The sequence below is a fragment of the Neoarius graeffei genome, chromosome 19, assembly GCF_027579695.1.
Source record: "Neoarius graeffei isolate fNeoGra1 chromosome 19, fNeoGra1.pri, whole genome shotgun sequence".
NCBI lineage: Eukaryota > Metazoa > Chordata > Actinopteri > Siluriformes > Ariidae > Neoarius > Neoarius graeffei.
The window spans coordinates 1,867,696-1,895,000 of record NC_083587.1 but is presented as its reverse complement, the minus strand read 5'-3'; the positions used below and the strand labels follow the sequence as shown (position 1 = coordinate 1,895,000).

The following is a 27,305-nucleotide window of genomic DNA, read 5'->3' as shown; positions in this document are numbered from 1 at the left end:
CACACAGGAGAGAGGGTCTGCTCGCTCTCTCGCACACAGACACACAGGAGCAAGGGGCTGCTCGCTCTCACGCGCGCACACGCACACAGGAGGGTGAGGCTGCTCGCTCTCACGCACGCCCGCACGCACACAGACACACAGGAAGGCGGGGCTGCTAGCTCTCACACTCTCTCACACACAGAGGATGGAGGGGCTGCTCACTCTCTCTCTCACACACACACACACACACACACACACACACACACACACACACAGGATGGAGGGGCTGCTTGCTCTCTCACACACACACAGGATGAGGGAGGGGCTGCTTGCTCTCTCACACACACTCACTCTCTCACACACACACACACACACACACACACACACACAGGAGGGAGGGGCTGCTTGCTCTTTCTCACACACACAGGAGCGAGGGGCTGATCGCTCTTACACACACACACACACACACACACACACAGGAGGGAGGGACTGCTCGCTCTCTCGCGCACACACACAGGAGGGAGGGGCTGCTCGCTCTCGCACACACATACAGGAGGGAGGGGCTGCTCGCTCTCTCGCACACAGACACACAGGAGGGAGGGGCTGCTTGCTCTCACACACACACACACACACACACAGGAGGGAGGGACTGCTCGCCCTCACGCGCGCACACACACAGGAGTGAGGGGCTGCTCGCTCTGTCGCACACAGACACACAGGAGAGAGGGTCTGCTCGCTCTCTCGCACACAGACACACAGGAGCAAGGGGCTGCTCGCTCTCACGCGCGCACACAGGAGGGTGAGGCTGCTCGCTCTCACGCATGCCCGCACGCACACAGACACACAGGAGGGAGGGGCTGCTCGCTCTCACGCACACACACATAGGAGGGAGGGGCTGCATGCTCTCATGCGCACACACACACAGGATGGAGGGGCTGATGGCTCTTACCTGCGCACACAGACAGGAGGGAGGGGCTGCTTGCTCTCATGCACACAGACACACAGGAGGGAGGGGCTGCTCGCTCTCTCGCACACAGACACACAGGAGGGAGGGGCTGCTCACGCTCTCGCACACAGACACACAGGAGGGAGGGGCTGCTCGCTCTCTCGCACACAGACACACAGGAGGGAGGGGCTGCTTGCTCTCACACACACACACACACACACACACAGGAGGGAGGGACTGCTCACCCTCACCCGCGCACACAGACAAGAGGGAGGGGCTGTTCGCCCTCTCGCACACACACACACAGGAGGGAGGGGCTGCTCGATCTCTTGCGCGCGCACACACAGGAAGGAGGAGCTGCTAGCTCTCTCGCACACAGACACACAGGAGGGAGGGGCTGCTCGCTCTCTTGCACACAGACACATAGGAGGGAGGGGCTGCTTGCTCTCACACACACACACAGGAGGGAGGGACTGCTCGCCCTCACGCGCGCGCACACAGGAGGGAGGGTCTGCTCGCTCTCTCGCACACAGACACACAGGAGCAAGGGGCTGCTCGCTCTCACACACGCACACAGGAGGGTGAGGCTGCTCGCTCTCACGCACGCCCGCACGCACACAGACACACAGGAGGGAGGGGCTGCTTTCTCTCACGCGCGCACATACACACAGGAGGGAGGAACTGCTCGCTCTCTCGCGCACATAGGAGGAGGGGCTGCTCGCTCTCTCGCGCATACAGGCACACAGGAGGGAGGGGCTGCTCGCTCTCTCGCGCACACACAGGAGGGAGGGGCTGCACACTCTCACACACACACAGGATGGAGGGGCTGCTCGCTCTTACACACTCACAGACACACACACACACATACAGGAGGGAGGGGCTGCTCGCGCTCACTCACACACACACACGTCCACACATACACAGGAAGGCGGGGCTGCTAGCTCTCACACTCTCTCACACACAGAGGATGGAGGGGCTGCTCACTCTCTCTCTCACACACACACACACACACACACACAGGATGGAGGGGCTGCTTGCTCTCTCACACACACACAGGATGAGGGAGGGGCTGCTTGCTCTCTCACACACACTCACTCACACACACACACACAGGAGGGAGGGGCTGCTTGCTCTTTCTCACACACACAGGAGCGAGGGGCTGATCGCTCTTACACACACACACACACACACACACACACACACACAGGAGGGAGGGACTGCTCGCTCTCTCGCGCACACACAGGAGGGATGGGCTGCTCGCTCTCGCACACACATACAGGAGGGAGGGGCTGCTCGCTCTCACGCGCGCACACACACACAGGAAGGAGGGGCTGCTCGCGCTCTTGCACACAGACACACAGGATGGAGGGGCTGCTCGCTCTCTTGCACACAGACAGACAGGAGGGAGGGGCTGCTCGCTTTCGCGCGCACACAGGAGGGAGGGGCTGTTCGCTCTCTCGCACACAGACACACACACCCAGGAGGGAGGGGCTGGTCGCTCACAAACACACACACGCACACACACACAGGAGGGAGGGGCTGCTCGCTCTCTCTTACACACAGGAGGGAGGGGCTGCTCGCTCTCTCTCTCTGACACACACACACACACAGGAGGGAGGGGCTGCTCACTCTCACACACAGGAGGGAGGGGCCTCTCGCTCTCAGAGAGACTCAGGCTTGTAGCTTCATGGCAAATCACACATTCACACAGTTCAGCTCAGCTCCTGCAATAGCGACTGCTGCACGCACTGCATCACTCTCACAATTTCCCACAGGGTAATTGTCGTCTCTAGTTATAATTTATAATGCTTATGTACATTCTTTTACAAAAGTGCAATATTTTGATGCTGCTGAGCCATTGATCAACCTTTTTTTATGTCTGATATGTTGTAGATGGGAAAAGTAAAAGAAGCAAAAGTTTTCTTAAAAATGATGGCTCTCTTTTTTTTATTTTTATTTTAAGTTATTATAACTTGTTCCTCAGTCACTCAATGTTCATAAAAAGGCCTACATTTTAAATCTGTTGACCTCAGTTTTCATTCTTGCATTAGCTTTATGGAATTCATTGTATTAATTAATTTGCACTGAAACTCGATTTAAAGAAAAAAAAATCGTGGTTGAAATCGAAATCGCAATATCTGCCAGGAAAATCACAATTCAATTTTTTCTTAAAATCATTCAGCTCTACAGTGGACCCAAGACAGAACCTTGTGGAACACCAGATTTTACTTCAGTATGTCTAGAAATATCACCATTTATATCAACATACTGATAACGATCAGTTAAATAAGAGCTGAGCAAGGAGAGGGCCATTCCCTTAACTCCCACAACATTTTCTGCAATGATGCACTCAAACTTTGGTTTGATACTCATCACGATACTGACACCTCAGTTCAATTAATTTTGATATGATACAAGCAGATCTGGTTTTCGCATTTTTTAAAATTCATAACAAACTTAACAATTAATAATGAATTAAAGGGCTGATGACACGTTTTTGACATCTTTGGCGATGTTTTATAACATAAAAAGTAATTCCCGATTATCCATATATTAATTCACAAAGGCGCTTATTTTACAAGTTATGATAAAAAACGCAGCTTTTGGGCAAATTTGATGGGGCTGCAGCACCCAGGAGACAAATGAGGAGGAGGGGCTATATGATGTCAGCGAAAGAATCTTTCTCCTAACTTACCAGTTTGTTGTTAATGTGAGAGGTGTTCAGTTTATCATTAGTATTATTATTATACATTATTATAATATATATATGTGTGTGTGTGTGTATATATATATATATATATATATATATATATATATATATATAGTTATGCCTTCGCGTTGTGTTGCCGGCTTTTGCTCCAAAACCCACAAGGATGGGGTAAGTTTATTCAAGTTTCCCAGAGATCCCGAGCTGCATGCGAAGTGGGTGAAGCAAGTCAGGAGCACTCGTGACAAGGGGGAGCCCTCACCAACATCCGTCCTGTGCTCTGAACACTTTGATTTGGATTGTTTTGACACCCTTCCCAGCTTAAAGGAATCTCTTGGGTGTTCAGTTCAGCACAAACGTGTGCTGCTACCATCAGCAGTGCCTACAGTATTTCGAAGGGGGTCTACTAGTTAGGGCTGTGCCAATAGACGATGCCATCGTCCATCGACGATGGTGGTCATCCATCACGATGGAGAGCCACCATCGTGATACCACGCCCCCTCCTGTCATAAACATGCATATACGGTATCATCTGGGCCTATTTAACCTGTAAAGTTAGTTTTTTGTTAGTTTAGTTAGTTTTGTTTAATATATAAATATATTATATAACATATTATATATAAATACATTATTATATAAATCATTATAAAATAATATCCTATTACCGCTTGTTCACGTAGGCTATGGTGCAGGGACGTGCTAGTGAACATAACGTGGTTACACAAATACAGTATGCTACTAATAATAAATTTTGACTTCATTTTTTAGCCTACACTATACTTTTAATGTAAAATTTGTCATGTTCAAACAAATAGCCACTATTAACGACTTCAGTCGGGAAATATTGCACCTTATCAAACGGCAGTGAAGCGCGGACTTCGGCAGAAGTCAAATAACTTTAATCTGGTAAATAGGCCTACTTTCAGACACAAAATGGTCCACTCTAAGCCATAATGTCAAACCAAAGGGAAGAATGAAGGTGATTCTGATAAATGTAAAGACAGTAAAAAAAAAAAAAAAACAATATTAAATCATGATTTTAAAAGCTGGTGCAATAATTCAAACACTAATAAATTTGAAAAATTATCGCATTCAAGTGCGCACTAAAGGCCGAAACGCATCTTCAATTGATATGGTGTAAATAAACAATGAGTAATAGCTTAAGTGTAGTTTCTTCTCATAATTTGAATACTAGTCTTTCATTGTTAGAGCAGATTAATATCTTACCGTGATCAGTGAGTGCTCGGGGAGGTTCATTTCCACCTGCGCTTTGTGCAGCTCATTTCTCCGAAGCCAGCTGTGCGCAAACGCAGTGTTGACTGCTCAGCAAACTCCAAACGCTCGGTCTGTACTGGCCCTCTGTTGCGCAAGCGAGTTGGTTATGGCCAGGTTCAAATTGTGCCCAAAACAACTTAACCACGGCCATTTCAATTGCCTGATGGCTGCGACAATATTCGTTCCGTTGTCCGTTGTTATGCAGGTGATCTTTTTCTCCTCTATTTTCCATTCGGCAAGTGTCTCACGCAATGCGTCTTCTAAATTGTCCGCTGAATGTGTCTCTGGCATGAAACTCGTCTGCAGGCATTTGGACTGCATTGCCCACTCTCGGTCCACATAATGTACGGTAGCTGACATATAGGGCATCATGTTGCAGCTGGACCACATACCCGTTATCAAGGCCAAATATTCCACATCACCTAGTTTTTTTTTTTTCTTTACGTGCCAAAGCCTTGGATGAGTATCTAATACTTTTAATAATAATAATAATATATTTAATAACGTGGTATTAAAATCCCCCCCCCCCCCCATGCCCACGATATGATCGTCCATCACGATGTTTGCACTGTAAACATCATCGATGCCAATTAAGGGGACATCGCACAGCCCTACTACTAGTAGCTATGCCGGATCCAGCAGTTGCCTGGGACAAGGCGACTCCTCCAAAGACAGTCCAACTGTCAGAGCATGTGTTGAGAAACGACATGAGATAAAGGTACGTAGAGCAATAGAGTGCTCCGACATGATGCTAAAAATAGTAACCATGCGGTCTGCGCGGCCATCTTGGAAGTGACTCGCTCCAGAGCGCTCATAGAGTACACATCATAGAGTACACATCATAGAGTACACATTCATGATAATCATAAATGTAATCATAAAGTCGGCGTGATATCAGTCATGTATTTGCTTGTGAAAGCTTGTTTCTCAAAGCAAACACTGAGGGAAAGCTAACTTAGCCAGACAAGTAGGCTACAGATTGTCATTTGCTTAGGCTGATGTAGGTTATCAAATATTTTGCTTCATTCAAGGATAAAACTAAGAAGCCATAAACTAGAAGACGTGCCTGCCAATATTATCCTAAATGTATCACGGATCAGGCATAGTCGTAAGCTTATGTTAGCTGTTTGCATGCTCCATTAGGAACTATGTATTCAGTGTAGCATACGGGTTACATGATATAAGCAGTGTTTACACATGCAAGACAACAATACACAATATTAAAATATTGATTCCGTAACATTTTGAACAAATACGGGTTGACCTACCAATCCTTGTTATCCAACCTTGTGGTGTTCAATGCTGGGCTGTCTGCCTGTCCGCTGTCCATCTCGGGGTCGGAGTCACTCTCAGATTGCACAGTAACAGGTTCAAACCTGTACGGTTGGATGCACCCGTGTTCGTCATCACATGATTCTTCCGATCTATCCCGCTCACAACACAATTCTAGACTCCCAGAAGAGGAAGAGCTAGAGAGTTCACCGGCGTTTTCATGCGCCATTTCCATTGAGTAGACAGCCAGTGAACCGCAGCGTGTTCTTCCGCTGACGTCACAACATGGCCGCGAGCCACGGACCCAGTTTTCTTGCGCTGTGCAATTAAAAGTTGGATATTCGCGTAACAACAGCTTCTTTTCACGTAATTATAACAGAAATCTAACGTGTTTACCATGTATAGTTTATTTAAGAAATTGCATAGAGTCATGTTCGTGTCATCAGCCCTTTAAATACATCACATGACAATGTCAAGATATTTACAAGACTAGACAAAAGTCAGTAGTGGTAACAACATGAATGCGTCATGAAGTCTCCCTTGCTTTGGTCTAGATTTTAGAACAGTACAGATGCCACATTACAGTGCAGGGGTGGCCAAAAGAAATGCAGAATGTCGCCATGCACAGACTACATCAGGTATTTTCATGTTTTTTGCTAAGAACACAAACATTTCAACATTCTCACTTGAGAGACAAGCTCTCTGTGCAGTTACAATGTCCCTAGCTGTAGAGAACACTCTTTCACTGGCAACACTGGTTGCTGGTACACCTAAGGTTTTCTTTGCAAATTGCAAGAGGATTGGGTATTTCCCCTGCACAGACACAGCTCTCCACCAAGCAAGGGGGTCTGAATCTAATTTAAGAAGCTCTTCTCCTTTGTAATTCTGAATTTCAGATTCAACTTGGTCAAACAGGCTCTTAGCAGGTTCCACTTTTGTCACAAAAACATCACCAAATAAATCAAGAAGAGCACTGTTACTGTCTGTTTCTTTTTTAATCTTTGCAAGTGGTTCATCACTTTTCTCTTCAAGGGCTGGGGTAACAGGTAGTGCAGCATGGTTGCTCGCCTCAGTAGAAGTTCCTGGTTCTTTCTTTACAGTTGCATTCTGAAATGTTCAGAAAATCCTTGGAATTTTTTTTTCAATGCTTCTGGACAGCACAGACTGAGAATAGTCAGTAAAATGATTTTAGTGGTAAATAATGCACATACCTTTGAGTTACATGGTCTACTGCTTCCATTGCAAGAGCATGGAAGCATCATGTCCGGCAGCATCATCCAGGTAGGGAAGGCTTTTAAAGTGAGAGTCAAGAACAGATACCTGAAGAAGGAACTTCAATACAGAGGTCCTGTGTACTTATCATCATAAAAATAGGACATTAATTAAACAGATTTCCCAGTCATAAAGATCACAAATGGAATTCTTTGTAATTTTTACAGTCTTACCATTATCATGTGACATTATTTGCTAATTAAAGACCAAGACTTACCTTGGTCTGAGATCTGAACTTACAGTGGTGCTTGAAAGTTTGTGAACCCTTTAGAATTTTTTCTATTTCTGCATAAATATGACCTAAAACATCATCAGATTTTCACACAAGTCCTAAAAGTAGATAAAGAGAACCCAGTTAAACAAATGAGACAAAAATATGATACTTGGTCATTTATTTATTGAGGAAAATGATCCAATATTACATATCTGTGAGTGGCAAAAGTATGTGAACCTCTAGGATTAGCAGTTAATTTGAAGGTGAAATTAGAGTCAGGTGTTTTCAATCAATGGGATGACAATCAGGTGTGAGTGGGCACCCTGTTTTATTTAAAGAACAGGGATCTAGCAAAGTTTGATCTTCACAACATGTTTGTGGAAGTGTATCATAACACGAACAAAGGAGATTTCTGAGGACCTCAGGAAAAGTGTTGTTGATCCTCATCAGGCTGGAAAAGGTTATGAAACTATCTCTAAAGAGTTTGGACTCCTCCAATCCACAGACAGATTGTGTACAAATGGAGGAAATTCAAGACTACTGTTACCCTCCCCAAGAGTGGTTGACCAACAAAGATCGCTTCAAGAGCAAGGCGTGTAATAGTCGGTGAGGTCACAAAGGACCCCAGGGTAACTTCTAAGCAACTGAAGGCCTCTCTCACATTGGCAAATGTTAATGTTCATTAATCCACCATCAGGAGAACATTGAACAACAATGGTATGCATGGCAGGGTTGCAAGGAGAAAGCCACTGCTCTCCAAAAAGAACATTTGCTGCTCATCTGCAGTTTGCTAAAGATCATGTGGACAAGCCAGAAGGCTATTGGAAAAATGTTTTGTGGACAGATGAGACCAAAATAGAACTTTTTGGTTTAAATAAAAAGCGTTATGTTTGGAGGAAAACACTGCATTCTAGCATAAGAACCTTATCCCATCTGTGAAACATGGTGGTGGTGGTGGTAGTAGTATCATGGTTTGGGCCTGTTTTGCCACATCTGGGCCAAGATGGCTTGCCATCATTGATGGAACAATGAATTCTGAATTATACCAGCGAATTCTAAAGGAAAATGTCAGGACATCTGTCCATGAACTGAATCTCGAGACGGTGGGTCATGCAGCAAGACAATGACCCTAAGCACACAAGTCGTTCTACCAAAGAATGGTTAAAGAAGATCAAAGTTCATGTTTTGGAATGGCCAAGTCAAAGTCCTGACCTCAACTCAACTTTCAACTTTATTATCCCCAAGGGGGCGATTGAGTGTGCAGCAAGACAACATAAACACACACAGACAGCACATAACACAGGACAGACCATAAAGTGCAATTGGTCATTAAAAAGTTAAAAGGTTAAAAGAAAAAAAAACACATCATAAATAAAATCATCATCACACCATAAAATGCCATAAACAACACCAGAGATCAAGTCAAGTGATCAGTGAGAATCTGAGTTTAACAGGGAAATGGCCCTGGGGACAAATGAAAATCTAAATCTGTTGGTTTTAACAGAGGGGAACCTAAAGCGTGAACCAGATGGAAGTAGCTGGAATTCAGAGTGGAGAGGGTGGGCAGTGACAGATAAAATAGACTCAGCCTTCCTCAAGGTGGCTTTCTTGTACAGGTCAGTGAGGCTGCTTTGCTGGGCACCTATGATTTTGCCACTGACCTTCACAATTTTGGCAAGGGAGTTTTTGGCTTTCACACTGAGGTTATTAAACCAACAAGATATAGAAAATAATAAAACTGATTCAATGTAGGATCTATAAAAAAAGAGTCATCATGGTTTTGTCAACATTGAATTTAGCTAGCTTACGTAGACAAAAGAGACATTGTTGGCTTTTTTACATATGTGTTCTATGTTAATATTAAAATTTAACTTATTGTCAATCCAACTACCCAAGTACTTATAAGAGTCTACTACGCCCACAGCCTGCCCCTTGATGATCGTGGTCAGAGCAGGGAGGGGGTTGTGGCTGAAGTCACTGACCATGTCCTTTGTTTTTGTGACATTCAGGTGAAGGTGAGAACTGTCGCACCAGGCAATAAAATCATCACGACTTCAGCTGGTTCAAAATGCAGCGGCGAGGGTTCTCACACGAACAAAAAGAACAGGGCACATTACCCCAATTCTAAGGTCCCTTCACTGGCTTCCAGTAAGCTACAGAATTGACTTTAAAGTATTGCTGCTGGTGTATAAATCTCTAAATGGTACAGGGCCCAATTACCTCTCTGATATGTTGCAGCGGCCTAACCCAATCAGATCTACCAGATCGCAACAGAAACATTTACTATTAAAACCAGTTGTTAAAACAAAGTGTGGTGAAGCAGCTTTTAGCTACTATGCAGTACATCTATGGAACCAACTGCCAGAGTACATTAAAAATGCTCCTGCTGTTGGCAGCTTCAAATCTAGGTTAAAGACCAAGCTGTTCTCAGATGCTTTCTGTTAAATAATTAATATTTTTTACATTTTTTATAATCTTTACTTTCTCTGTATGTTTTAAATTTACTTTAATTTTATTCTATTTTATTCCGCTGGTTTCTTTTTCTCCTTTTTTCTTTTTGGCATTTTATTATTTTATTTCTACTATTGTTTAATTCTTATTTTCTTTTAATTCTTTTAATTCTTTTAATTAATTGTTTTAGATTAAAAATAAAATTATTTTATGTAATTTTATTTCTCTATTGTTTACTGTTTCTGTTTTTGCTTTTGTAAAGCACATTGAACTGCCATTGTGTATGAAATGTGCTATATAAATAAACTTGCCTTGCCTTGCCTTGCCATCTAAAATGAGACCATGATCTGTTTCATTTCCATGGAGAAGGCTAAGAATAATTGAATCATCTGCAAATTTCAGTATATGTCGGTTTGCATACTGGTTACGGCAGTCATCAGTATACAGGATGTAGAGCAGAGGAGACAAAACGCATCCTTGAGGTGATCCTGTAGAGGATGTCATTTTTTCAGAAAGTTCCCCATTTACCCTCACCTGCTGGGTTCTGTTAATTAAAAAGTCCAGAATCCATCCCACTAAGCCATGGTCCAACTTAAAATTGCTAATCAGCCTATTTACTAAAATGTGTGGTAAAATAGTATTAAAAGCAGATGAGAAATCCACAAATAAAATCTTTGCATATGTGTTGCTGCCCTCAAGATGTTTAAATAACGTGTAGTAGAGTGGCAGTGGCATCCTCTACCCCTCGTTTGGACCTGTAAGCAAACTGTAAAGGGTCCAGGAACCTCTCTGTGCCAAGTAAAATAAACCTTTTCATAAGTCTTTCAAAACACTTCATAACCAAGGAGGTCAGGGCGACTGGCCTAAAATCATTCAGGACCCTAGGGTGGTTATGTTTAGCCACTGGGACAATGGTGGAGTGTTTCCAGATTTTGGGGACTCTCTGTTGACTGAGAGAGAGATTAAAAATATAAGAAAATATTGGAGCAAGCTGCTCAGCACATGACATGAGTAATCTGCCCCCTATATTGTCTGACCCAGGACTCTTCTTAGGGTTAGTGTGTCTAGAAGCATTGGTCACAGCATGTACACTGAAAAGTGGGGGGACACTATCAGTAAGGTGATGTTTCAACTCCAAGATGGTGTTGTTAAATGTTGGTGAGTCAAACCTCAGGTAAAATGAATTCAGCTCCTGTGCAAGCTGTTTGTCACAATAAAAACCATCCAACACAATTTTAGAATCCCTTGTTTCTTTAGTTCCCGTTATAGTCTTCATACTATCCCATGCAGACCCTAAATTACTTTTCCCCAACTCCCCTTCAAGCTTATCTGTATAGTCATGTTTTGCCCTCCATATTTTGGATTTCACCTCTTTATTCAGTCTTTTAAGTTCAACAATGTTTCCTTCTCTAAATGCACACCTTTTCCTATAAAGCAAAGTCTTCAGTGATGTTACCCAAGGTTTACTATTAGGGTATATCTTAATAGTCTTTTCCAGGATTACATTGTCCACACAGAAGGAAACATAGCAGCTGACAACATCTGTCAGGTTGTCTAGGTCAGAGCAGGTATCCTTAAACACCTGCCAATCCGTGCAGTCATAGCATCCTTGTAGGCTGAGTATAGAATCTTCAGTCCAGACTTTAACTTGTTTAATGAGGGATTTCTCCCTCTCCAAGGCAGTGCGATACTTCGGTATTAAATGAATACAGTTATGATCGGCCCCTCCTAATGGGGGAAGGGGGAGCGCTTTGTAAGCGCCTTTAATCGACCCATAACACAAGTCCAGTGTTTTGTTGAATCTAGTCGGGCATGTAACGTATTGGCCAAAGTTTCTTAAGTTAGTCTTAAGAGAGCAGTGGTTAAAATCCCCAAGGATTAGAACAGGCGCTTCCGGAGATATGGCCTGCAGTCCTTGGAGTGTGGGTGTTATGGTGTCTGATGCGTTATCTGTGTTTGCCCTTGGATGAATGTAGACCATCATAATGAATATTTGAGGGAATTCGCGGGGCAAATAAGGGGGGCGCAGCGACACGGACAACAGTTCCACATCTTTTGTGCACAGTTTCTCCCTTACAAGAACATTTTTACAGGATCTTTGGTTCACATATAAGCAAACCCCACCCCCGCATGACATGCCTGTCACCGCGGCATTCCGATCCAGCAGCACAGGTATGCCAAATCCATCTATGGCTAATTCAGTGTCCAAGTCTCTATCTTGCAACCCAAGTCCTGACCTTAATCCAATTGAATTGTTATGGAAGGATCTGAAGCGAGCAGTTCATGTGAGGAAACCCACCAACATTCCAGAGTTGAAGCTGTTCTATATATGGAGGAATGGGCTAAAATTCCTCCAACCCGGTGTGCAGGACTGATCAACAGTTACTGGAAATGTTTAGTTGCAGTTATTGCTGCACAAGGGGGTCACACCAGATACTGAAAGCAAAGGTTCACATACTTTTGGCACTCACAGATATGTAATATTGGATCATTTTCCTCAATAAGTAAATGACCAAGTATAATTTTGTCTCATTTGTTTACCTGGGTTCTGTTTATCTACTTTTAGAACTTGTGTGAAAATCTGATGATGTTTTAGGTCATATTTATGCAGAAAATATAGAAAATTCTAAAGGGTTTACAAACTTTCAATCACCAGTGTATGGCTGTTTTGACTTCGTGACAGTAGTATGTTGTTAGTTGGTACAGTTTCAAGTTGCCTCAGGAGCATTTCCTTAAGGGGATGCATCTGACTACACATCATGTTGATGACTGTCTTGAGAGGTTTGAGAATTTTCAGAAGTTCTTCAATGTTTTGGAAATGCTCATCAAAGTTACCAAGTCTTTTACATTATTCTTAACCTCAATTAGGGCAGCAAACACAGCAGCCTGCTGTTCCAAATATATCTCAAAAGTAGAGTTCCATCTAGTAGAGACATCAATAAGTAACTTGTGCTGAGGGAGGTCAAGCTTCTTTTGGATCAGTAAAAGACTGCTGGTAGCAGATGTACTCTTAAGAAAAAAAATTAATCACGCATCAGACCCTGCCCAAAAGTCTGTCCACTTGTGGCACTTTTAATTCAATTTTTTTTTCAATTCAATGCCTTTGTCATTATACGTCAAGTACAACGAAATTATGCTGGTACTCAATACCATCAATAAGTAGTAAAATAATAAAATACATAAAACAGTAAAACAATGAAAAACAACAACATCTATACAAAATGCAATCAAGAATAAAAAGTACAACGTGATGAGCCCATAAGTGAGAGGGTGGCTTAGGCAGTTGTCATTTCTGTTTGTTTAGGTATTTTATGGCATATGGGAAGAAACTGTTTATGAATCTAGTGGTTTCATCTGTCCAAAGAATTTTCTTCCAGAACTGTGCTGGCTTGTTTAGATGTTTTTTAGCAAAGTCCAATCTAGCCTTTTTATTCTTGAGGCTTATGAGTGGCTTGCACCGTGCAGTGAACCCTCTGTATTTACTTTCATGCAGTCTTCTCTTTATGGTAGATTTGGATATTGATACGCCTACCTCCTGGAGAGTGTTGTTCACTTGGTTGGCTGTTGTGAAGGGGTTTCTCTTCACCATGGAAATTATTCTGCGATCATCCACCACTGTTGACTTCTGTTGGTGTCCAGGTCTTTTTGCATTGATGAGTTCACCAGTGCTTTCTTTCTTTCTCAGGATGTACCAAACTGTAGATTTTGCCACTCCTAATATTGTAGCAATTTCTCGGATGGGTTTTTTCTGTTTTCGCAGCTTAAGGATGGCTTGTTTCACCTGCATGGAGAGCTCCTTTGACCGCATATTTTCTTCACAGCAAACTCTTCCAAATGCAAGCACCACACCTCAAATCAACTCCAGGCCTTTTATCTGCTTAATTGAGAATGACATAACGAAGGAATTGCCCACATCTGCCTATGAAATAGCCTTTGAGTCAATTGTCCAATTACTTTTGGTCCCTTTAAAAACAGGGTGGCACATGTTGAGGAGCTGAAACTCCTAAACCCTTCATCCAATTTTAATGTGGATACCCTCAAATGAAAGCTGAAAGTCAGCTTGAATGTTTCAGTAAACAGGTAAAAAAACCCAAAATTTGTGTCAGTGTCCAAATATATATGGACCTAACTGTATATTTATCTATGGGATAATTCACTGCAGAGGGTGTGGTTTACTAGTTGAGACACAAAAGCATGTCTTTCCATTCATTGAATGGACTTACCACTAGCTTTTATTATTACAAGAATGATTATAGTTACTATATGACTATAGCTACAGTGGTGCTTGAAAGTTTGTGAACCCTTTAGAATTTTCTATACTTCTGCATAAATATGACCTAAAACATCATCAGATTTTCACACAAGTCCTAAAAGTAGATAAAGAGAACCCAGTTAAACAAATGAGACAAAAATATTATATTTGGTCATTTATTTATTGAGGAAAATGATCCAATATTCAGGGCTTGAAATTCATATATTTTTTTCACCAGCCAGCCAGACTAGTTACCTTCCAAAATTTGTTCATGTATGAATTTTACTTCTGTCAAAAATAACACAAAAGAGAGTAGTTACCATTGTTCATGACTAATGTGCATTTATTTCAAGACCCGAGTATTTTGATACTATTTGTTTTTGCACACTTTAAAAACTGGCATTTGCTGTTCCATGTCCTCTTACTAGTTCTTTTAGGGACCAATTTGTCCGCTTCCATTTTTAATTTGTCGCTGAAATTGACAGAGCTTACACGGTAGCCTATGCAACACTAGCGATTGCACGAACTGAGTCAGCGCTGTAAACCGAAACTAGAAAATCTTCCCACAAGTTCCTTTCAGCACCTAGATGTCGCCCGGGATTGGTTGGCGAGTGCGTGACGTTCTTTTTTTTTTTACCCTTAGGCAGCCTCTCACGTTACTGCCTGAGGGACAGGGAGAAAACCACCGGAAAAGGTTTTAAACAAATGCAACAAACACAAAACAAACGCAAGTCGGCAGATGACCATAAAATACTCGATAGTTACGATATAATAATTATATGTATCTCACACAGAATTTTCAGAGATATATCACACAGCCCTAGTCTGAATCTTTGCTTCATATATATTTTTTATTTTCAACTAGCCAGCCGGGCTGGCTAGTGACAGGAATTACCCGCCAAATGACAAATTAAGTCGCCTCGGGTGACCGGACCACCGCGAATTTCGAGCCCTGAATATTACGTATCTGTGAGTGGCAAAAGTATGTGAACCTCTAGGATTAGCAGTTAATTTGAAGGTGAAACTAAAGTCAGGTGTTTTCAATCAGTGGGATGACAATCAGGTGTGAGTGGGCACCCTGTTTTATTTAAAGAACAGGGATCTATCAAAGTCTGATCTTCACAACACATGGTTGTGGAAGTGTATCATGGCACGAACAAAGGAGATTTCTGAGGACCTCAGAAAAAGCGTTGTTGATCCTCATCAGGCTGGAAAAAGTTACAAAACCATCTCTAAAGAGTTTGGACTCCACCAATCCACAGTCAGACAGATTGTGTACAAATGGAGGAAATTCAAGACCATTGTTACCCTCCTCAGGAGTGGTCGGCCAACAAAGATCACTCCAAGAGCAAGGCATGTAATAGTCGACGAGGTCACAAAGGACTTCAGGGTCTAAGCAACTGAAGGCCTCTCTCACATTGGCTAATGTTCATGAGTCCACCATCAGGAGAACACTGAACAACAATGGTGTACATGGCAGGGTTGCAAGGAGAAAGCCAGTGCTCTCCAAAAAGAACATTGCTGCTCATCTGCAGTTTGCTGAAGATCACGTGGACAAGCCAGAAGGCTATTGGAAAAATGTTTTGTGGACAGATGAGACCAAAATATAACTAAAGGAAAATGTCAGGACATCTGTCCATGAACTGAATCTCAAGAGACGGTGGGTCATGCAGCAAGATGATTATCCTAAGCACACAAGTCGTTCTACCAAAGAATGGTTAAAGAAGAACAAAGTTCATGTTTTGGAATGGCCAAGTCAAAGCCCTGACCTTAATCCAATGGAAATGTTGTGGAAGGACCTGAAGCGAGCAGTTCATGTGAGGAAACCCACCAACATCCCAGAGTTGAAGCTGTTCTGTATGGAGGAATGGGCTAAAATTCCTCCAAGCTGGTGTACAGGACTATTCAACAGTTACCGCAAACGTTTAGTTGCAGTTATTGCTGCACAAGGGGGTCACACCAGATACTGAAAGCAAAGGTGCACTTTTTTTTTTTACCACTTAGATATGTAATATTGAATCATCTTCCTCAATAAATAAATGACGAAGTATTATTTTGTCTCATTTGTTTAACTGAGTTCTTTTTATCTATTTTTAGGACTTGTGTGAAAATCTGATGATGTTTTAGTTCATATTTATGCAGAAATAATTCTAAAGGGTTCACAAACTTTCAAGCACCACTGTACAACTGAAATGTGCTGATTCTGTAAGCGTTTGTAATTATTCTTCTATCCACTATTAGATAAAATTAAAATAAAATCTTACAATATTGTTGGAAGTCTAGAGCAAGATATTGTTATTTTACAAATAATACTTCAGACATTTTTCAACAATAACAAGCATCAGGGGCGTAGCTAGGGGGTCCTGGGGTGCCCGTGACCCCCCCCCCCCCAAATATGTCGGACTGTACGTTTTTTTCAATAGCCACATAAGAATATTAGAAAAGCGCCCACTGTAATTTTCTAACTTTTTTTGACTAGATTGTCACCTCAGCCTCATCAGGGTTTCTATAACCTTGTATGGACTTCCTGTGGTTTGGGCGCGAAAACCCAGTTTGTCAGTGTGTGTGTGGAAGAGGCGGCTAGAAGTGCAGATATGTTAAATAATACACAGTGCGATATGAGTATAAAGTGCGTGAAACGCACGCAACAGGCAAACAGTCTGAAACAGCAGGCAAAGTCATAATCGAAGAAACAGGCAGGAGTGCGGACAAAATATCCGAGGCAAAACTACAAGATCAAGGGCCAAGAAGCAGGAGTCGAAAAACCAGGAGGTCAACAAGGACAGGGACAGGAAATAAGGCTCTGTAAGGCACACTAGACGTGGCGTAATACTTCGCATCATCCTTGCATGGGTGCAGTCTTTAAATAGCCCAAACGTAGTTCACTGATTTGATTAAAGACAGGTGTTCTTTAACGGCGCGCGTGCTGGACCTCATTAGGTGCACCTTCAGGTGCACGAGCCAAGACGCGCAGGACTGACACCGTTCTGCGCAAGCGCAACACGATCGCACTAGAAAGCATGGTCAAGCTGCCAGTGTAGCTGCAGTCTTTTTAGTTGCAAATTATGAGTATTTCTTCTTATGTTAATAATTCGCCATGTCAAAACAAGCGAAACTTTCCTCCTTCTTTCGATGTGAAAAGAGGTAAGCAATTTATTATATTTTTTTTCCATCAAAGTTGCATTTTGTGGCTTCGAAGCTAAGTTTTAATCTGCCGTTTCTAGAACACATCAAGAAAACTTGGAAGAAACAGCAATAATGGAAGAGCCGGTTTCTAAGCTACCTAAAGCTAGTAATGTTAATTATTTTTTGTTACATGGGTCATTCCATGCCAAATCAACAAATATCTGACAAATTTATGCTCGACCATCTCAGATTTCAATGAAATTTGGAGGGCTCAGAGATACTATTAAAAGAAGTTAATCCCCAAAATTTGAGCTTCCTATCTCCAACGCTTTCAGAGATACAGGCATTTGACTTTTTCGATTTTTTTGCATTTTGCTCAAAACATACATATTTCAAAGTGTAATATAATCTTTATTATGCAAGATAGAAACCTAAAATTTTGCACAGAGAGACTCAATGTCTTGTACTACAAGCTTCAACTTAGAATTTCAATGGTCATTGTATATTAGATGGTGATTTTAACAAGGAAATTAAAAAGACAAATTTGCATTTTTTGCATTTTTAATTCATTCTGGAAGCTTGCCTGTGGCAGTAATGCTTAAACTAAGAATGTTATTCAAATCTACACAGAAATATCTACCAATTTCAGTTTTACCAAGTCTCCACTATTCCTAGTTTGTCTGTAATAGGGTTTTGAAATTCGCCGATTTCTAAAACATGCCATTTTCACTAGCAAGAAATCCAAATGTGGGATAGCAGTTAGGAACTTGTAAATTTTTTCAGTAATCCCCAAGACCCATATTTTATATTTCCAAATTTTTGTTCTGTGTCTCTCAAGTATTTTTAAACTACAGGGGTTTAAAAAATCCATTTTCACCAAATTCGAATTTTTGATATATTTTCATATAACTGATATTTGAGGGTAAATAAATGCTTCAATAAGGCTCAAGTAGGTTAGGAGACATGCGTCTTCCTCAATTTTAAATAAAATTTCAATTAATGCTCAGTATTAATTATTTGTAAATTGATTTTAATCTAAGACTGTGTAACATTAGCAATCAATGACCAGCTATTGTGTACCAGACAACAGCCAGCCTTATCAATATCAACACAGCACAATAGGTGACCTTTGATACCAGAACAGGTGGCTCATATCTTATAGTTTTAGAGTCTGTAAACTGCATACTTGTTCATCTCATCTCATTATCTCTAGCCGCTTTATCCTTCTATAGGGTCGCAGGCAAGCTGGAGCCTATCCCAGCTGACTATGGGTGAAAGGCCGGGTACACCCTGGACAAGTCGCCAGGTCATCACAGGGCTGACACATAGACACAGACAACCATTCACACTCACATTCACACCTACGGTCAATTTAGAGTCACCAGTTAACCTAACCTGCATGTCTTTGGACTGTGGGGGAAACCGGAGCACCCGGAGGAAACCCACGCGGACACGGGGAGAACATGCAAACTCCGCACAGAAAGGCCCTCGCCGGCCCCGGGGCTCGAACCCAGGACCTTCTTGCTGTGAGGCGACAGCGCTAACCACTACACCACCGTGCCGCCCGCATACTTGTTCAGATAACATTATATTGCTTGGATTATATTAAATACATTGTAATACAGAGCACTGAGAAAATTTACCAATGTTATTAACTGAATGTGTTTCTTTGCAAGGACTGGATATTTTGAATAGTTGACTAGGGAATTTAATTGTAGTTGCTTTCAATTTGAGATCAGTATAAATGAGTTTGTTCTTAGACATCTAGAAATGGCTGAACTTCCTCCCTGTTCTATAGGAATTGGACTAAAGAAAGATTCTGACTGCCATAAACTACAAAACCACTCTGCAGCCGATATGTACAATACAGAAAAGAGCAATAAGGACAATAAACAAAACAGGATACAGAGATCACACAAACTCACTATTCATAAAATCACACATGTTGAAATTTATGGATCTGGTCAAATTCAGAACAGCACAAATAATGTACAAAGCGAGAAATAATCTATTGCCAAAAAATATACAAGGAATGTTTAGTGAGAGAGAGGGGGGATATAATCTAAGGGGAGACCTAAATTTTAAAAAACCAAAGGTTCGAACAAATATGAAAAGCATGTGTGTATCGAGCTGTGGGGTGACTTTTTGGAACAGACTGGAGACAGAAATAGAACAAAGTGCAAATATAAATCTGTTTAAAAAAAAAGGTACAAATTTTTTTTTTTAAACAAGTATATGGAAGAGTATATGTTAACGGAGGATGATGAGGGATGAATCTATAAATAGAACAGGGTTGATTGTTATATTAGAACTAACTTAGTATATGGTATATATTTATTTATGGGGATAGTTTATATATTTATATTTACAGGGATAGGTATGTAGTATATATTTATTTTTGTAATTATATATTTATATAGATATTTATGTAGTGTATATATGGTATATACAACCCCGATTCCAAAAAAGTTGGGACAAAGTACAAATTGTAAATAAAACAGAATGCAATGATGTGGAAGTTTCAAAATTCCATATTTTATTCAGAATAGAACATAGATGACATATCAAATGTTTAAACTGAGAAAATGTATCATTTAAAGAGAAAAATTAGGTGATTTTAAATTTCATGACAACAACACATCTCAAAAACGTTGGGACAAGGCCATGTTTCCCACTGTGAGACATCCCCTTTTCTCTTTACAACAGTCTGTAAACGTCTGGGGACTGAGGAGACAAGTTGCTCAAGTTTAGGGATAGGAATGTTAACCCGTTCTTGTCTAATGTAGGATTCTAGTTGCTCAACTGTCTTAGGTCTTTTTTGTCGTATCTTCCGTTTTATGATGCGCCAGATGTTTTCTATGGGTGAAAGATCTGGACTGCAGGCTGGCCAATTCAGTACCCGGACCCTTCTTCTACGCAGCCATGATGCTGTAATTGATGCAGTATGTGGTTTGGCATTGTCATGTTGGAAAATGCAAGGTCTTCCCTGAAAGAGACATCATCTGGATGGGAGCATATGTTGCTCTAGAACCTGGATATACCTTTCAGCATTGATGGTGTCTTTCCAGATGTGTAAACTGCCCATGCCACACGCACTAATGCAACCCCATACCATCAGAGATGCAGGCTTCTGAACTGAGCGCTGATAACAACTTGGGTCGTCCTTCTCCTCTTTAGTCCGAATGACACGGCGTCCCTGATTTCCATAAAGAACTTCAAATTTTGATTCGTCTGACCACAGAACAGTTTTCCACTTTGCCACAGTCCATTTTAAATGAGCCTTGGCCCAGAGAAGACGTCTGCGCTTCTGGATCATGTTTAGATACGGCTTCTTCTTTGAACTATAGAGATTTAGCTGGCAACGGCGGAAGGCACGGTGAATTGTGTTCACAGATAATGTTCTCTGGAAATATTCCTGAGCCCATTTTGTGATTTCCAATACAGAAGCATGCCTGTATGTGATGCAGTGCAGTCTAAGGGCCCGAAGATCATGGGCACCCAGTATGGTTTTCCGGCATTGACCCTTACGCACAGAGATTCTTCCAGATTCTCTGAATCTTTTGATGATATTATGCACTGTAGATGATATGTTCAAACTCTTTGCAATTTTACACTGTTGAACTCCTTTCTGATATTGCTCCACTATTTGTCGGCACGGAATTAGGGGGATTGGTGATCCTCTTCCCATCTTTACTTCTGAGAGCCGCTGCCACTCCAAGATGCTCTTTTTATACCCAGTCATGTTAATGACCTATTGCCAATTGACCTAATGAGTTGCAATTTGGTCCTCCAGCTGTTCCTTTTTTGTACCTTTAACTTTTCCAGCCTCTTATTGCCCCTGTCCCAACTTTTGTGAGATGTGTTGCTGTCATGAAATTTCAAATGAGCCAATATTTGGCATGAAATTTCAAAATGTCTCACTTTCGACATTTGATATGTTGCCTATGTTCTACTGTGAATACAATATCAGTTTTTGAGACTTGTAAATTATTGCATTCCGTTTTTATTTACAATTTGTACTTTGTCCCAACTTTTTTGGAATCGGGGTTGTAGTGTGTGTGAGTGTGTGTATATATATATATATATATATATATATATATATATATATATATATATTTTTTTTTTTGTAATTATATATTTATATAGATATTCATGAAGTGTATATACGGTATGTATCTTTATAGGTGTATTAATGTAGTTAGGATTTCGGGGTAGTTAAAAAGGGGGTGGGAAATTAAAAAAGTATTGTACTTCTTCCTACTCCTTTTTCGAACAATGTGCGGTGTTTTGTAATGTCTTAGCTCTTTGTTATTTTATTTTTTTAATTTCTCGTTTTCTTTCTTTTGCATGTACAAATAGTTAAATTTTTATACATGTTCGAAAATAAATAAATTCATTCAACCTAACCTGCATGTCTTTGGACCGTGGGGGAAACCGGAGCACCTGGAGGAAACCCACGCGGACAACATGCAAACTCCACACAGAAAGTCCGTCGCCAGCCACGGGGCTCGAACCCAGACCTTCTTGCTGTGAGGCGACAGTGCTAACCACTACACCACCGTGCCGCCCTGTATTTAATATGACAATTTTAAATCATGCAATCTCTCGGAGTTGGTGCACTTGTGGGTCTGAAATGTTACTGAATAAGTAAATGTCTTTCCACACTGTGAGCAGTGAATCGGCTTCTCTCCTGTGAGAATGTGCTGGTGTTTTTGGAGATTACTGTGAGAGGAACTCTGTCCACACTGTGGGTAGTGATGCGTGTTGGAGCCAGTATTAACCGTTTGTGTGTGTGTGCACCCTCTACAGGCCTGGAGGGTATTGTGTTCAGGGGGATGATAAATACCTGGCCAGGAAAGGACCAGGTGTGGCTGATTGGAGGCAACAGTTCCTTATGTCTGTCGCCTGCTGTTTACCCTCTTGTAGGGGTGTAATGATGCATGTATTTGTACCGGCCTGTTTCGGTTCAGGACTTTCAGGATGGTGCAGATGTGTACCAAATGCAATCTGTAACGTAATTTAACTGTAATGCATAACATGAATTCAATAAGTTTGAAGTTCTTCATATTAATTGTCCAGGTTTTTGTGTTATGCCTAAGATAATCATTATAAATAACGCTGCCGCCTCCTCTGCCACTTAGGTGAGGCTGGTGTATATAACTGTTTCCAGGAGGACTAGTTTCCTTTAATGCTACAGACTCATTTGGTTTAATCCATGTTTCTGTTAAACACAGTACATTAAACTTCTGATCTGTAATAAGTTCATTAACAGTTAGTGCTTCAGACATGAGAGCTAATATTTAATAATTCTAATAGTTCTTTAGATCAAAGGTGCTGGCAGTGGCTGTACAGTCAGTATGATTTAATTTTATATTGATTAGATTACTAGAACAAACTCTGAGTATTTAAACTTTTTTGTATAGCTTGGGGAACAGATACAGTCTTGATGTAGTGGACCCTGAGTGACGACTCTGTGCAGGTAGCAGACAGTCGGTTTATGGCCCTTTTCCACTACCCTTTTTCAGCTCACTTCAGCTCGCTTCAGCTCACTTCAGCCCGACACGGCTCGCGTTTCGACTACCAAAAACCAGCACGACTCAGCTCGTTTCAGCCCCGCTTAGCCCCTAAAACTCGCACCGTTTTGGAGTGGGGCTGAAGCGAGCCAAACCGTGCCGAGCGAGGCTAGGGGTGTGAGCAGACACTCCCCTGTGCACTGATTGGTGAGGAGGAGTGTCCTCACATGCCCACACACGCCCCGCGAGCGCGCTGGGATCTGTAAACACCGCAAACCCGGAAGAAGAAGAATTACGAATTACGAGAATTTCTGAAGCCTTATGCGCCTCGCCTCATCTATACGCTCTTGCCAGTATCTGTCCGCGTTGTCGGTGACAACAAGCCACAGCACCAAGACCAGCAACACTAACGACTCCATGTCCTCCATGTTTATTGTTTACTATTCGGGTCGTGAGACTACCGCTTAAAAGATCACTGAATCAGTGACATACAGAGCATCGTGGACGAGTTCGCGGAGCGCAAGGCTTGTCGTATGCCCTTCAAATAATGCGCGCAGTAGGCTATTGATGTTTTATTATGAGCCATGTACAGTATGTCACCTAATGTTTTTTTGTTTCTGAGTTACATGTTCGTTTGAAGGACTTAATGTACAAAATAACATAGTTGCACCCCGTAGTGTTGAAATTGGTAAACACAGTGCATTCAGTGAGGTTTGCACCGCCCTCCTTTTATTTCTGACTCTTCCTGTCACCGTTGCAACCTCTGAGCGCTCATTCGTATGCCCTTCAAATAATGTGCGCAGTATAGGCTATTGATGTTTTATTATGAGCCATGTACAGTATCCTAATGTTTTTTGTTTCTGAGTTACATGTTCGTTTGAAGGACTTGATGTACTAAATAATATAGTTGCACCCGGTAGTGTTGAAATTAGTAAACACCGCAGTTGCGGACATTTTGTAGCCTAAAATGATGTTATGATAAGCTTTAATAAAGGGCCCGGTCATTTGCCCCGCCCCCGGCCCGGCTCTGACTTGTTCCGCCACTGTCACTGATGTCACTGTTTGCGCTGCTTAACGACACCACGTGACGTCCACCCACTTTCGCTAACTCCACCCAATGTGTCCACCCACTTCCAGCCAGCACGGTTCAGCGCGGTTGTAGTCGAAATGCAACTCCAACAGCCCCGCTCAGCTCGACTCAGCTCGACTCGGCACGGCACGGCTCAGCCGCGTTTGTAGTGGAAAAGCGGCATTAGCCTGTTCGTCTGCTCCCTGGCCTTGGCTCTGGATTGTCACAGATTAACTAGGCCTTTTCTATGAGCAATGCTGCGAGAAATGAGAGCAGCACCTTCCCGAGTGGGATGGATACTGTCCCGCCCTAACAGATTTGTTGTTTGATCTTTAGCTGTGTGAGGACATGAAAACCAAGACATCCACGGCTGGAGGGACGTCAGAGGTCTGTGTGAAGAAAGAGGAGACACTGGAGCTGAAAATCTACAACCATAGAGACGATCTCGACAACCCACCTGAAGGTCTCTCTGTTAAAGTGGACGATCCTGACAATAAAGACTACCTCTGTAAGACATCAGGCCACTCTGGTGCTCAGTAACACTCACTGTTTGTTTATTCTTTACCCTACATGCTATCTGGTGCACTAAAAGTGCAATACAGTACATTTGGGATGTAGCCTCAGTCTCGGATTATTTAATCAACACATTGTGACAAATTGATATTTTTATTGATACACTATAAACAATTCACATTTTAATATGGTAGCAAGGATTTTATTTATTTACTTATTTAAAATACATTAGTCATTTACAAATTGATGTTAACCTGAATAAAAAAGTGTGGAGTAACACATGATGGGTCATGCTGTTAGATAAAAATCTGTGCCGGGGGATATAGAAACGGGTTCTGTCCATCCGGTCACATTTTTGTTTCCAGGCTATATCTTTTTAAAACTACTGAAAATCTTCATGAAATTTTGTATACATATCAAGCCACATGTGAGGTGGTCCCTTTTGCTATTTTGGATTTTTGAAAAAAAGTATTTTTCAGATTTTTACATATAAAAATAGATTTTGACTTGGTTTCCAAGAGCAATGTTTGTTTCTGGAGCATGTATCCAAAACTATTCATGATGCAGATTTGAAACTTGGTATACATGTTAACGAGATGATGTAGATGTGCCTTTTCAGCTTAAGAAATTTAAATTTTTCATGTTACCATGGAAAAATTTTTTAGACTTAGTCTCTCAAGTTAGTCTTAGGGGTAGGTTTTGTTTCCGGAGCAGAACTTGAAAACTATGAGTGGTATGATCTTACAAGTTGGTATATGTGTTGATTTAAGTAATGTTTTATTAAGTATTAGGTAGTGCCTTTTGATACTAAGAAAATGTGAGAAATTTAAATTTTTAGCTCACCTGGATCAAAGGTCCAGTAGGCTTATGCCATGGGTTGCTGAGGTCAGTGTAAAGAGGCAGGGTTTGTTTCCTGCAGCAGAACTTGAAAAATGTGATGCATAATATCTTGAAACTTGGTATGTAGTTGGTATATACAGTGGTGCTTGAAAGTTTGTGAACCCTTTAGAATTTTCTCTATTTCTGCATATACATAACCTAAAACAACATCAGATTTTCACACAAGTCCAGAAAATAGATAAAGAGAACCCAGTTAAACAAATGAGACAAAAATATTATACTTGGCCATTCATTTATTGAGGAAAATGATCCAATATTACATATCTGTGAGTGGCAAAAGTATGTGAACCTCTAGGATTAGCAGTTAATTTGAAGGTGAAATTAGAGTCAGGTGTTTTCAATCAATGGGATGACAATCAGGTGTGAGTGGGCACCCTGTTTTATTTAAAGAACAGGGATCTATCAAAGTCTGATCTTCACAACACATGTTTGTGGAAGTGTATCATGGCACGAACAAAGGAGATTTCTGAGGTCCTCAGAAAAAGCGTTGTTGATGCTCATCAGGCTGGAAAAAGTTACAAAACCATCTCTAAAGAGTTTGGACTCCACCAATCCACAGTCATACAGATTATGTACAAATGGAGGGTATTCAAGACCATTGTTACCCTCCCCAGGAGTGGTCGACCAACAAAGATCACTTCAAGAGCAAGGCATGTAATAGTTGACGAGGTCACAAAGGACCCCAGGGTAACTTCTAAGCAACTGAAGGCCATTGGCTAATGTTAATGTTTATGAGTCCACCATCAGGAGAATACTGAACAACAATGGTGTGCATGGCAGGGTTGCAAGGAGAAAGCCACTGCTCTCCAAAAAGAACAGTCAGTACGTTTACATGCACATCCAAATCGAGCTGCTGTCGGTAATCGAGCCAAGGGTCCCAGCAGGGGTGCCAGAAAAATCCAATCCTACATGCACACAAGGGAATCGAGCTATTGTGTGAGGTACATTGTGCACCCGAGCCACAGTTGGCGCTACACGGCCCATCGTGTTGGTACACTTCCGGTTGTCGTCATGAAGAAGAGCTATTCAATAGTATTAACAAAGTTATCAGTTCCATGTTCACAAGAAATTTTACTGGTCTAAATCACTACAAATTGCTCTAATGACAGATTTGATGACATTTCCTGTACATTATCTTTTTATTACATCCACCTACCAAGGGACTACAGGCGGAAATTAGCATGTACTGCTATAACCTGGTACAGACATCTGTCCTTACCACAAGGATAATGTTTAATTTGTACACTGTCCCTTTTAAAAATAAAATAAACTCTAAACTCTAAGAAGAGTGTTTGTAGTTTGTATGTACGAACAGAAGTGTTCCTAATAAAGTGGGTGGCTAAGGTGAAGTGTCATGCCGACCGAGGCTGTTTTTTTTTTTTTCGACCGAGGCTGTTGTGTTTCCCGCTTGTGGTCTTGTCACTCGTCACTTCCGGAAGGGGCAGTGCTGAAGTAAGTAGCTGGATTACGTAGCTCGATAGGGTACACATGCACTAAGTAGCTCGGCTACAATCGCATAATCTAGGTCGTGTAGCTCGATTACGAGAAATCAAGTTCGGTTCAATTTCAGCCTAGCTAAGGTGTTTCCATGCCATTTAGAACTTTGATTTCAGTCGAGCAACAGCAGAAATTCGATTTTCTCTATGTGCATGTAAACGCACTGATTGCTGCTCATCTGCAGTTTGCTAAAGATCACATGGACAAGCCAGAAGGCTATTAGCAAAATGTTTTGTGGAAGGATGAGAATAAAATAGAACTTTTTGGTTTAAATCAGAAGCGTTATGTTTGGAGAAAGGAAAACACTGCATTCCAGCAT

The 27,305-nt window shown here is 41.8% G+C and overlaps 1 protein-coding gene and 1 pseudogene across 1 annotated transcript in view; both read left to right on the top strand.

Moving 5' to 3' along the window:
- Nucleotides 1-27,305, top strand: part of LOC132867727 (histone H2AX-like) — a 323,797-nt pseudogene that overhangs the window by 170,807 nt on the left and 125,685 nt on the right.
- LOC132867669 (zinc finger protein 271-like) overlaps nucleotides 1-27,305 on the top strand; it is a 146,099-nt gene that overhangs the window by 52,801 nt on the left and 65,993 nt on the right. The window contains exon 4 of the mRNA XM_060900641.1: nucleotides 24,413-24,584. Within this exon, the coding sequence (XP_060756624.1) occupies nucleotides 24,413-24,584 (172 nt within the window). The remainder of the gene's footprint in view (nucleotides 1-24,412; nucleotides 24,585-27,305) is intronic.